Source organism: Entelurus aequoreus, linkage group LG08 (assembly GCF_033978785.1).
Source record: "Entelurus aequoreus isolate RoL-2023_Sb linkage group LG08, RoL_Eaeq_v1.1, whole genome shotgun sequence".
NCBI lineage: Eukaryota > Metazoa > Chordata > Actinopteri > Syngnathiformes > Syngnathidae > Entelurus > Entelurus aequoreus.
In genome coordinates, this window is record NC_084738.1 from 83127414 (window position 1) to 83141546 (window position 14133).

Below are 14133 nucleotides of genomic sequence, written 5' to 3' on the forward strand. Positions count from 1 at the left end.
TTTTCCTCATTGTTTGCGGAACCTTCTTAATCTTTTGGACATATTTTCACAGCAATCTGGCCTTAAGCTTAATTATGATAAATGTAAAATGTTAAGGATCGGAAATCTAAAGGGAACGTCCTTTCGAATGGAATGCAAAGTGCCTGTTTTGTGGACAGATGGACCAGTTAACATACTTGGTGTTGTTGTCCCAAAAAATCTGGAAGATCTAGGCTCAGTAAATTATGATAATCGACTAAGAAAGCTGGACAAAATTATGCAATTATGGAAAGGGAAATTCCTAACCTTGTATGGTAAAATGTCTATTGCCAACTCGTTAATTATTCCTCAATTTATTTATTTGTTTTTGTCATTACCAGCTCCATCACAAAACTTTTTTAAGATTTATGAGCGGAGGGTCTTCGATTTTGTCTGGAACGGCAAACCAGAAAATATTGAAAGAAAGGTTTTGTACAAAGAGTATGAATATGGGGGCCTGAAACTTCTCAACCTTGAAGCTATGTGTCTGTCTTTAAAAGCATCAATTGTTCCAAAGATGTATTTAAACATTGAGTGGTACACAAATGTCCTGTTGGACAAAAAACATGTACTGTATCAAAAGAAATTGTATCCTTTTTTACAAGTGATCCCCTCCCAGAGAGTCTGCTGGGAAACATGGCGGGTTTCATAAAGGAAACAATCCACTCATAGTGGTGTTTTCAATTTTATGTGCCAGAAAAAAGAGACGATATTTTGCAGCAGTTAATATGGATGAACTCTAATATTGTAATAGATGGAAAGCCTTTCTTTTGGAAAAATATGTTTGAAAGAGGAATCATTTTTGTCAATGATATTATCAATGAGAATGGTAAAATTATGAAGTATGATGAATTTAGAGCTATGTATGGTGATGCTTGCTCAAGCTTTTCATTTTATCAACTAACTGGAGTAATTGGGAAAAGATAGAAACAAATAATTAATTATGGAACTACTAAATTATTAGTTTGTAAACCTCTAATAAGAAATTCTAGTTGGCAAAAAGGAACTAAAATAAATACAAAAATATATAATTTTTTATTTAATAAAGAAATCTTTGAAGGCTGCCTCATACAACACATATGGAAAATGGGAGGACTTTTTTGACTGCCCGTTGCCATGGGATGCAATATTGAAACTAATCTATAAAACCACTATCGATGTGCAAAATCGTTATTTTCAAATTAAAATTATTTATAACTTCTTACCCACAGGGAAAATGTTAAAATTATGGAATATGACAGAGTCAGATGATTGCCGATTTTGTGATCAGGAGCCTGAATCCACCCTGCATTTGTTTTGGTATTGTCATATTGTGTCTTTGTTTTGGGTGGAAGTTGAAAAAATGTGTTTAAGGATTGGTTTGTTTATGAAGCTTAATGTGGTTTCTGTTATTTTAGGAGAGTTCATTGACAATCATGATTTAGTCAATTTAATTATAGTACTCGGTAAAATGTTTATTTTTAAGGGCAAAAACAGATATTCACTTAGTATTACTTTCTTTAAAACATTTATTCAGTATTTTCTAACTTTAGAAAGTTACATGGTTGAAAACGATAATAATGCCAAAAAACATTAAAAAAAAGATGAGAAGTCCTCAAAGGCTTATTTTGAAAGTATAATTATGTTTATAGATTATATGATATCTGTTGTTGTGTTCCCTAATTTGAGTGACCTGGACATAATCTGGACTGTACATAAATGCTTATTTTGAAAATGTAATTTTGTTTATAAATTATATGCAATCTGTTGTGTTCCCTAATTTTTTTCTGTGTACATGAATGAAGGTGTGTGTTGCTGAGTCCGACTTGGACATTATCTGGACTGGGCCTGGTTTAAAAAACCCTTTAAACAAATCTAATTTCATTGACAACCTGGTCTGTTGAAGATAAGGCCCTTTTTTAAAAAATAAAATAAAATAAGATAAATACATAAAAAACATTTTCTTGGATAAAAAAGAAAGTAAAACAATATAAAAATAATTACATAAAAAATAGTAATTAATGAAAATGTTAGTGGACCAGCAGCCTATACAATCACATGTGCTTCAGGGACTGTGTCCCTTGCAGATGTGTTGTCTATGTTGTGGGAACCAGAATATTGGTAGCAGAAAAAAATAACCCCTTTTGTGTGAGTGGGTGTGGATGAGTGTGCATGGGGGAGGTTGTTTGGGTTGATGCACTGATTGAAAGTGTATCTTGTGTTTTTTCTATGTAGATTTAATTTAAAAAAAAAAAAAAAAAAAAATTTATTTTTTTTTTTACTTTTTTTTTTTAGAACAGGCCCGCGGGCGACTCATCTGGTCCTTACGGGCGACCTGGTGCCCGCGGGCGACCCCTGGTGTACATTATGTGACATCATAGTGTACATGTACATTGTGACATCATGTATATTATGTGACATGTACATACATTGTGTGACATCATCATGTACATCCTCTGACATCATCATGTACAATATGTGATATCATCATGTACATTATGTGACATGTACATTGTGTGACATGTATATTATGTGACATCATTATGTACATTGTGTGACATCATGTACATTATGTGACATCATTATATACATTATGTGACATTGTGTACATTATGACATCATGTACATTGAGTGACATCCTTGTGAACATCATGACATAATCGTGTACATCATGTGACATATGACAATCGTGTACATCATGTGACATCATATGACATAATCGTGTACATCATGTGACGTCATCATATGACATAATCGTGCACATCATGTGACGTCATCATATGACATAATCGTGTACGTCATGTGACATCATATGACATAATCGTGTGCATCATGTGACGTCATCACATGACATAATTGTGTACATCATGTGACGACATCATATGACATAATCGTGTACATCATGTGATGTCATCATATGACATAATCGTGTACATCATGTGACGTCATCATATGACATGATCGTGTACATCATGTGACGTCATATGACATAATCGTGTACATCATGTGACGTCATATGACATAATCGTGTACATCATGTGACGTCATTATATGACATAATCGTGTACATCATGTGACGTCATCAAATGACATAATCGTGTACGTCATGTGACATCATATGACATAATCGTGTACATCATGTGACGTCATCAAATGACATAATTGTGTACATCATGTGACGACATCATATGACATAATCGTGTACATCATGTGACGTCATATGACATAATTGTGTATGTCATGTGACATCATATGGCATAATCGTGTACGTCATGTGACATCATATGACATAATCGTGTACATCATGTGACGTCATATGACATAATCATGTACATCATGTGACGTCATATGACATAATCGTGTACATCATGTGACGTCATTATATGACATAATCGTGTACATCATGTGACGTCATCAAATGACATAATCGTGTACGTCATGTGACATCATATGACATAATCGTGTACATCATGTGACGTCATCAAATGACATAATTGTGTACATCATGTGACGACATCATATGACATAATCGTGTACATCATGTGACGTCATTATATGACATAATCGTGTACATCATGTGACGTCATCAAATGACATAATCGTGTACGTCATGTGACATCATATGACATAATCGTGTACATCATGTGACGTCATCAAATGACATAATTGTGTACATCATGTGACGACATCATATGACATAATCGTGTACATCATGTGACGTCATTATATGACATAATCGTGTACAGCATGTGACGTCATCAAATGACAATCGTGTACGTCATGTGACATCATATGACATAATCGTGTACATCATGTGACGTCATCAAATGACATAATTGTGTACATCATGTGACGACATCATATGACATAATCGTGTACATCATGTGACGTCATATGACATAATTGTGTATGTCATGTGACATCATATGACATAATCGTGTACATCATGTGACGTCATATGACATAATCGTGTACGTCATGTGACATCATATGGCATAATCGTGTACGTCATGTGACATCATATGACATAATCGTGTACATCATGTGACGTAATATGACATAATGGTGTACATAAATAAATGATAAATGGGTTATACTTGTATAGCGCTTTTCTACCTTCAAGGTACTCAAAGCGCTTTGACACTATTTCCACATTCACCCATTCACACACACATTCACACACTGATGGCGGGAGCTGCCATGCAAGGCGCTAACCAGCAGCCATCAGGAGCAAGGGTGAAGTGTCTTGCCCAAGGACACAACGGACGTGACTAGGATGGTAGAAGGTGGGGATTGAACCCCAGTAACCAGCAACCCTCCGATTGCTGGCACGGCCACTCTACCAACTTCGCCAAATCATGTGACGTCATCATATGACATAATTGTGTACATCATGTGACAATCGTGTACATCATCATATGACATCATCGTGTACATCATGTGATGAATGGACTAACCCCCGCTGCCCCCCGCAGGTTGCAGAAAGAATCGCGTCTGACTCAGAAAGTGGACTATCCCGCCTTCAGAGGTGCGGGCGTGGCCTCCGCTAACAATCTTAATAAATCGGTTCGTGTCAAAGAAAACTTTTTGGTTCCAAGAAAGTTTTTCTGAATATTTCACTTCAATTTCCTTCTTTTGCAGCTTGGAGATAAAAGTTTGGCCCAAAGTGCTCAAATGTATCATTACCAACACCAGAAACAACAGATGCTCTCTATGAAGTACGACATCATCTCCTTTCATCCTATTACGTCATCATCTTCTTCATCTTAATACATCATCATCATCATCATTATTCTGATTCTTCTGTCTCTACTTGTTAGTCACAAACCAGAACAAAAAGTCATGGATGCTGAAGTCACCTCAGATGAAGAAGAGGCGGGAGACTTCACAGTCTACGAATGTCCTGGACTTGCACCAGTCAGTACACACACACACACACACACACACACACACACACACACACACACACACACACACACACACACACACACACACACACACACACACACACACACACACACACACACACACACACACACACACACACACACACACACAATTATGATCAACTGTCATAAATATAGAAAATAGTTTGTAATGATGTTATAGAGAAACTGGGTCATAATAATGTAATATTCATAATGTCATAATATAAATATAAAAAATAGGTTGTAATAATATCCATCCATCCATTTTCTACCGCTTGTCCCTTTTGGGGTCGTGGGTGGTGCTGGAGCCTATCTCAGCTGCATTCGGGCGGAAGGCGGGGTATACCCTGGACAAGTTGCCACCTCATCGCAGGGCCAACACAGATTGTGATTTAGGGCTATATAAATAAACATTGATTGATTGATTGATAGACAGTTTATAATGTTATAAGACATGTTATAATGATGTAATAATAATGTTATAATCTAAAACATGTTATGATGATGTAATAATAATGTTGTATTATAAGACATGTTATAATGATGGAATAATAATAATGGAATAATAATTATTTATTGAAACAATGTTATTAAAAATACAACAAAGTTTAGTTTTTTCTTTTGAATAAAAACAAAAAATGTAAACAATTAAATAAATGTAAACATTTTTCATTGAAAAATAAAAATAAAGTGTTTGTTTATTTTTTAATTAAAACAATTTAGAAAAAAGTTACTAAACAAAAAATGTTAAAAAACTTAGATGTATACAAAAAGTTCATTTTGGTTTTTTATTTTGAATGAAACAATTTAGAAATGTGTAAACACTTAGATTTTTATTTTTTTTAGTCACTTTTAAAAAATAAATAAAAACAATCTAAAAATTAAACAATAGCTATTTTATAAAACAATAAAAAAGTCACTATTTTTTATTGTTAATAAAAAACATTTAAAATGTTAACAAATAACAAAATAATATAAAAAGCAGTAATTTTTTTAGTTTAACAAAAACAATTTAGAAAAATGTAAACAAATAAATTAAAAAAAGATTTAAACATATATGAAACTAAAAAGTCACCTTTGTTTGAATGCCACTAAATTAACAATTTTCTAAAAACTTAAATAAAAAGTCACTTTGTTTTTTTATTTTAAAAAAACAATTGAAAAATGTTAAACAAATAAAAAAACAAAGTAAATGTAAATAAATATTTTTTTAAATCAAATAAACAGTCACTTTATTTTTTTGTGATAAAAAACATTTGATAAAAAATAAAAGTTACTCTCTTAAACTAAAAAAAATGTCATAAAAACAACAATTAGATAAATAGAATAAAACAATTTTATATAAATATTTTTAAAATAAAAACTCACTTTTTCACACACGCAATGTGACACAAGTGATGTGCGTGGATCAATAATCAGACTTTCCTGTCTTCCACAGACTGGTGAGATGGAGGTGAAAAATCCTTTGTTTGATGACTCCAGCTTACCTTATCAGGGCCAGCCAAAGTGAATGCTACACTCACACACACACACACACACACACACACACACACACACACACACACACACACACACACACACACACACACACACACACACACACACACACACACACTGCATGCAGACGAATGAAGGATCCCGGCATATGATGAGATGATTAAAATATATATAAATATATATATACATATATATGTATGTCTAAAAACATACATCGTTTCTCTCTTTGGCCCTTTACATGCAATCCCTCTTTTATTGTGAAAAGTTTGCTTCCTCTTTGTGACTTTTTGCTTCTTCTTTTTTTTTTTTAAAGTCTTGTTTGTCCACCACATTAAATTTTAAGCTCTTTATAAGTTGCACTTCCTCTCCTGCACACACACACACACACACACGCCCACACGGAGCAAGGTAATATACATAAGTGGAAGAACAGGTGCGCTCCCTGGTTTTGTCATGCGTAGCTTGCAGCTAAACCACATTCAGCAGATAGTTGGGACATTTTTCCATCAAGTCCTCAAATCTAAGTTGAACTTTCACGTCAAACTCGCTGGTTTGATTGTTCTGCTCCTTTAAGAGACGCACACTATATTGCCAAAAGTATTTGGACACCCATCCAAATGATGAGAATCAGGTGTCCTAATCACTGTCCTAATCCCGGTGTATAAAATCAAGAACTTAGGCATGGAGACTGGGAGTTTTCCAGGAGTTGGGCTTGGTCCCTTAGTTCCAGTGAAAGGAACTTTGAATGCTCCAGGATAGCAAAACATTTTGGACAATTCCATGCTCCCAACCTTGTGGGAACAGTTTGGAGCTTGCCCCTTCCTCTTCCAACACGACTGTGCACCAGTGCACAAAGCAAGGTCCATAAAGACATGGATGACAGAGTCTGGTGTGGGTGAACTTGACTGGCCTGCACAGAGTCCTGACCTGAACCCAATAGAACACCTTCTCCACCCACATCAGTGTGTGACCTCACCAATGCGCTTTTGGAAGAATGGTGGAAAATTCCTATAAACACACTCCGCCACCTTGTGGACAGCCTTCCCAGAAGAGTCGAAGCTGTAATAGCTGCAAAAGGTGGACCGACATCATATTGAACCCTATGGGTTAGGAATGGGATGGCACTTCAAGTTCATATGTGAGTCAAGGCAGGTGGCCAAATACTTTTGGCAATATAGTGTATATATATATATATATGTGTGTGTGTGTGTGTGTGTGTGTGTGTGTGTGTGTGTGTGTGTGTGTGTGTGTGTGTGTGTGTGTGTGTGTGTGTGTGTGTGTGTGTTGTATGTTTGTCTTCTGCCTGGTGTGGGGAATGTCCAGTGAAAGTGACGACTCAGCGTATTTGCCATGCAGAGGGGACATATATAAATAAATAAATATAAATATATTCTAATTGGCGATTGTGGTCAAATTACTTTGTTGTCCTCTTGTTGGTCCCAAGTCGTTTTACACATTATGATGGGACTATGCGTGTTAACATGAAAAGTCGTTTTACACATCATGATGGGACTATGCATGTTAACATGAAAAGTCGTTTTACACATTATGATGGGACTATGCATGTTAACATGGAAAGTCGTTTTACACATCATGATGGGACTATGCATGTTACCATGAAGTCTTTTTACACATTATGATGGGACTATGCATGTTAACATGGAGGCTTTTTACACATTATGATGGGACTATGTACTATAACGAAGTCTTTTTACACATTATGTTGGGACTATGTACTATAACGAAGTCTTTTTACACATTATGTTGGGACTATGTACCATAACAAGAAGTCTTTTTACACATTATGATAGGACTATGCATGTTAACGTGAAGTCTTTTTACACACTATGTTGGGACTTTGCATGTTAACATGAAGTCTTTTTACACATCACGATGGGACTATGCATGTTAACATGAAGTCATTTTACACATTATGAAGGGACTATGCATGTTACCATGAAGTCTTTTTACACATTATGATGGGACTATGCATGTTAACATGAAAAGTCGTTTTACACATTATGATGGGACTATGCATGTTAACATGAAGTCATTTTACACATTATGATGGGACTTCACATGTTAACATGAAAAGTCGTTTTACACATTATGACGGGACTATGCATGTTAACATGAAGTCTTTTTACACATTATGATGGGACTATGCATGTTAACATGGAGGCTTTTTACACATTATGATGGGGCTATGTACGTTAACATGGAGGCTTTTTACACATTATGATCGGACTATGTACTATAACGAAGTCTTTTTACACATTATGTTGGGACTATGTACCATAACAAGAAGTCTTTTTACACATTATGATAGGACTATGCATGTTAACGTGAAGTCTTTTTACACACTATGTTGGGACTTTGCATGTTAACATGAAGTCTTTTTACACATCACGATGGGACTATGCATGTTAACATGAAGTCATTTTACACATTATGAAGGGACTATGCATGTTACCATGAAGTCTTTTTACACATTATGATGGGACTATGCATGTTAACATGAAAAGTCGTTTTACACATTATGATGGGACTATGCATGTTAACATGAAAAGTCGTTTTACACATCATGATGGGACTATGCATGTTAACATGGAAAGTCGTTTTACACATCATGATGGGACTATGCATGTTACCATGAAGTCTTTTTACACATTATGATGGGACTATGCATGTTGACATGGAGTCTTTTTACACATTATGATGGGACTATGCATGTTAACATGGAGGCTTTTTACACATTATGATGGGACTATGTACTATAACGAAGTCTTTTTACACATTATGTTGGGACTATGTACCATAACAAGAAGTCTTTTTACACATTATGATAGGACTATGCATGTTAACGTGAAGTCTTTTTACACACTATGTTGGGACTTTGCATGTTAACATGAAGTCTTTTTACACATCACGATGGGACTATGCATGTTAACATGAAGTCATTTTACACATTATGAAGGGACTATGCATGTTACCATGAAGTCTTTTTACACATTATGATGGGACTATGCATGTTAACATGAAAAGTCGTTTTACACATTATGACGGGACTATGCATGTTAACATGAAGTCATTTTACACATTATGATGGGACTATGCATGTTAACATGAAAAGTCGTTTTACACATTATGACGGGACTATGCATGTTAACATGAAGTCTTTTTACACATTATGATGGGACTATGCATGTTACCATGAAGTCTTTTTACACATTATGATGGGACTATGCATGTTAACATGGAGGCTTTTTACACATTATGATGGGACTATGTACTATAACGAAGTCTTTTTACACATTATGTTGGGACTATGTACTATAACGAAGTCTTTTTACACATTATGTTGGGACTATGTACCATAACAAGAAGTCTTTTTACACATTATGATAGGACTATGCATGTTAACGTGAAGTCTTTTTACACACTATGTTGGGACTTTGCATGTTAACATGAAGTCTTTTTACACATCACGATGGGACTATGCATGTTAACATGAAGTCATTTTACACATTATGAAGGGACTATGCATGTTACCATGAAGTCTTTTTACACATTATGATGGGACTATGCATGTTAACATGAAAAGTCGTTTTACACATTATGATGGGACTATGCATGTTAACATGAAGTCATTTTACACATTATGATGGGACTTCACATGTTAACATGAAAAGTCGTTTTACACATTATGACGGGACTATGCATGTTAACATGAAGTCTTTTTACACATTATGATGGGACTATGCATGTTAACATGGAGGCTTTTTACACATTATGATGGGGCTATGTACGTTAACATGGAGGCTTTTTACACATTATGATCGGACTATGTACTATAACGAAGTCTTTTTACACATTATGTTGGGACTATGTACCATAACAAGAAGTCTTTTTACACATTATGATAGGACTATGCATGTTAACGTGAAGTCTTTTTACACACTATGTTGGGACTTTGCATGTTAACATGAAGTCTTTTTACACATCACGATGGGACTATGCATGTTAACATGAAGTCATTTTACACATTATGAAGGGACTATGCATGTTACCATGAAGTCTTTTTACACATTATGATGGGACTATGCATGTTAACATGAAAAGTCGTTTTACACATTATGATGGGACTATGCATGTTAACATGAAAAGTCGTTTTACACATCATGATGGGACTATGCATGTTAACATGGAAAGTCGTTTTACACATCATGATGGGACTATGCATGTTACCATGAAGTCTTTTTACACATTATGATGGGACTATGCATGTTGACATGGAGTCTTTTTACACATTATGATGGGACTATGCATGTTAACATGGAGGCTTTTTACACATTATGATGGGACTATGTACTATAACGAAGTCTTTTTACACATTATGTTGGGACTATGTACCATAACAAGAAGTCTTTTTACACATTATGATAGGACTATGCATGTTAACGTGAAGTCTTTTTACACACTATGTTGGGACTTTGCATGTTAACATGAAGTCTTTTTACACATCACGATGGGACTATGCATGTTAACATGAAGTCATTTTACACATTATGAAGGGACTATGCATGTTACCATGAAGTCTTTTTACACATTATGATGGGACTATGCATGTTAACATGAAAAGTCGTTTTACACATTATGACGGGACTATGCATGTTAACATGAAGTCATTTTACACATTATGATGGGACTATGCATGTTAACATGAAAAGTCGTTTTACACATTATGACGGGACTATGCATGTTAACATGAAGTCTTTTTACACATTATGATGGGACTATGCATGTTAACATGGAGGCTTTTTACACATTATGATGGGACTATGTACGTTAACATGGAGGCTTTTTACACATTATGATGGGACTATGTACTATAACGAAGTCTTTTTACACATTATGTTGGGACTATGTACCATAACAAGAAGTCTTTTTACACATTATGATAGGACTATGCATGTCAACATGAAGTCTTTTTACACACTATGTTGGGACTTTGCATGTTAACATGAAGTCTTTTTACACATTATGATGGGACTAAGCATGTTAACATGAAGTCTTTTTACGCATCATGATGGGACTATGCTTGTTAACATGAAGTCATTTTACACATTATGAAGGGACTATGCATGTTACCATGAAGTCTTTTTACACATTATGATGGGACTATGCATGTTAACATGAAGTCTTTTGACACATTATGATGGGACTAAGCATGTTAACATGGAGGCTTTTTACACATTATGATGGGACTATGTACTGTAACGAAGTCTTTTTACACATTATGTTGGGACTATGTACCATAACAAGAAGTCTTTTTACACATTATGATAGGACTATGCATGTTAACGTGAAGTCTTTTTACACACTATGTTGGGACTTTGCATGTTAACATGAAGTCTTTTTACACATCACGATGGGACTATGCATGTTAACATGAAGTAATTTTACACATTATGAAGGGACTATGCATGTTACCATGAAGTCTTTTTACACATTATGATGGGACTATGCATGTTAACATGAAAAGTCGTTTTACACATTATGATGGGACTATGCATGTTAACATGAAAAGTCGTTTTACACATCATGATGGGACTATGCATGTTAACATGGAAAGTCGTTTTACACATCATGATGGGACTATGCATGTTACCATAAAGTCTTTTTACACATTATGATGGGACTATGCATGTTGACATGGAGTCTTTTTACACATTATGATGGGACTATGCATGTTAACATGGAGGCTTTTTACACATTATGATGGGACTATGTACTATAACGAAGTCTTTTTACACATTATGTTGGGACTATGTACCATAACAAGAAGTCTTTTTACACATTATGATAGGACTATGCATGTTAACGTGAAGTCTTTTTACACACTATGTTGGGACTTTGCATGTTAACATGAAGTCTTTTTACACATCACGATGGGACTATGCATGTTAACATGAAGTCATTTTACACATTATGAAGGGACTATGCATGTTACCATGAAGTCTTTTTACACATTATGATGGGACTATGCATGTTAACATGAAAAGTCGTTTTACACATTATGACGGGACTATGCATGTTAACATGAAGTCATTTTACACATTATGATGGGACTATGCATGTTAACATGAAAAGTCGTTTTACACATTATGACGGGACTATGCATGTTAACATGAAGTCTTTTTACACATTATGATGGGACTATGCATGTTAACATGGAGGCTTTTTACACATTATGATGGGACTATGTACGTTAACATGGAGGCTTTTTACACATTATGATGGGACTATGTACTATAACGAAGTCTTTTTACACATTATGTTGGGACTATGTACCATAACAAGAAGTCTTTTTACACATTATGATAGGACTATGCATGTTAACATGAAGTCTTTTTACACATTATGATGGGACTATGCATGTTAACATGAAGTCTTTTTACGCATCATGATGGGACTATGCATGTTAACATGAAGTCATTTTACACATTATGAAGGGACTATGCATGTTACCATGAAGTCTTTTTACACATTATGATGGGACTATGCATGTTAACATGAAGTCTTTTGACACATTATGATGGGACTAAGCATGTTAACATGAAGTCTTTTTACGCATCATGATGGGACTATGCATGTTAACATGAAGTCATTTTACACATTATGAAGGGACTATGCATGTTACCATGAAGTCTTTTTACACATTATGATGGGACTATGCATGTTAACATGAAGTCTTTTGACACATTATGACGGGACTATGCATGTTACCATGAAGTCTTTTTACACATTATGATGGGACTATGCATGTTAACATGAAGTGGTTTTACACATTATGATGGGACTATGCATGTTAACATAAGGTCGTTTTACACATTATGATGGGACTATGCATGTTAACATAAGGTCGTTTTACACATTATGATGGGACTATGTACTATAACATGAAGTCGTTTTACACATTATGATGGGACTATGCATGTTAACATGAAGTCGTTTTACACATGATGGGACTATGCATGTTAACATGGAGTTTTTTTTAAACATTATGATGGGACTATGAATGTTAACATGGAGTATTTTTACACATTATGATGGGACTATGCATGTTAACATGAAGTCGTTTTACACATTATGACGGGAATATGCATGTTAACATGAAGTCGTTTTACACATTATGATTGGACTGTGCATGTTAACATGAAGTTTTTTTTACACATTATGACGGGACTATGCATGTTAACATGAAGTCTTTTTACACATTATGATGGGACTATGCGTGTTAACATGAAGTCGTCTTACACATTATGACGGGACTATGAATGTTAACATGAAGTCGTTTTACACATTATGACGGGACTATGCATGTTAACATGAAGTCGTTTTACACATTATGATGGGACTGTGCATGTTAACATGAAGTCGTTTTACACATGATGGGATTAGGCACAAAAATATGAAAAGTTTTTTTACACATTATGATGGGACTATGCACAATAACATCAAGTCTTTTTACACATGATGGGACTATGCATGTTAACATGGAGTATTTTTACACATTATGATGGGACTATGCACAATAACGAACAGTATTTTTACATATTGTGATGGGACTATGCACAATAACGAACAGTATTTTAACACATTATGATGGGACTATGCGAGCACATCATGAATGTTGTACAGGTCACAG

The 14133-nt window shown here is 34.9% G+C and overlaps 1 protein-coding gene across 1 annotated transcript in view; it reads left to right on the top strand.

The window, feature by feature from the left end:
* Window positions 1-6540, top strand: part of npdc1a (neural proliferation, differentiation and control, 1a) — a 60289-nt gene extending 53749 nt beyond the window's left edge. The window contains exons 6-9 of the mRNA XM_062057455.1: window positions 4473-4563; window positions 4639-4715; window positions 4818-4914; window positions 6364-6540. Of these exons, the coding sequence (XP_061913439.1) occupies window positions 4473-4563; window positions 4639-4715; window positions 4818-4914; window positions 6364-6435 (337 nt within the window). The 3' untranslated portion in view covers window positions 6436-6540. The remainder of the gene's footprint in view (window positions 1-4472; window positions 4564-4638; window positions 4716-4817; window positions 4915-6363) is intronic.
* Window positions 6541-14133: the final 7593 nt, after the last annotated feature.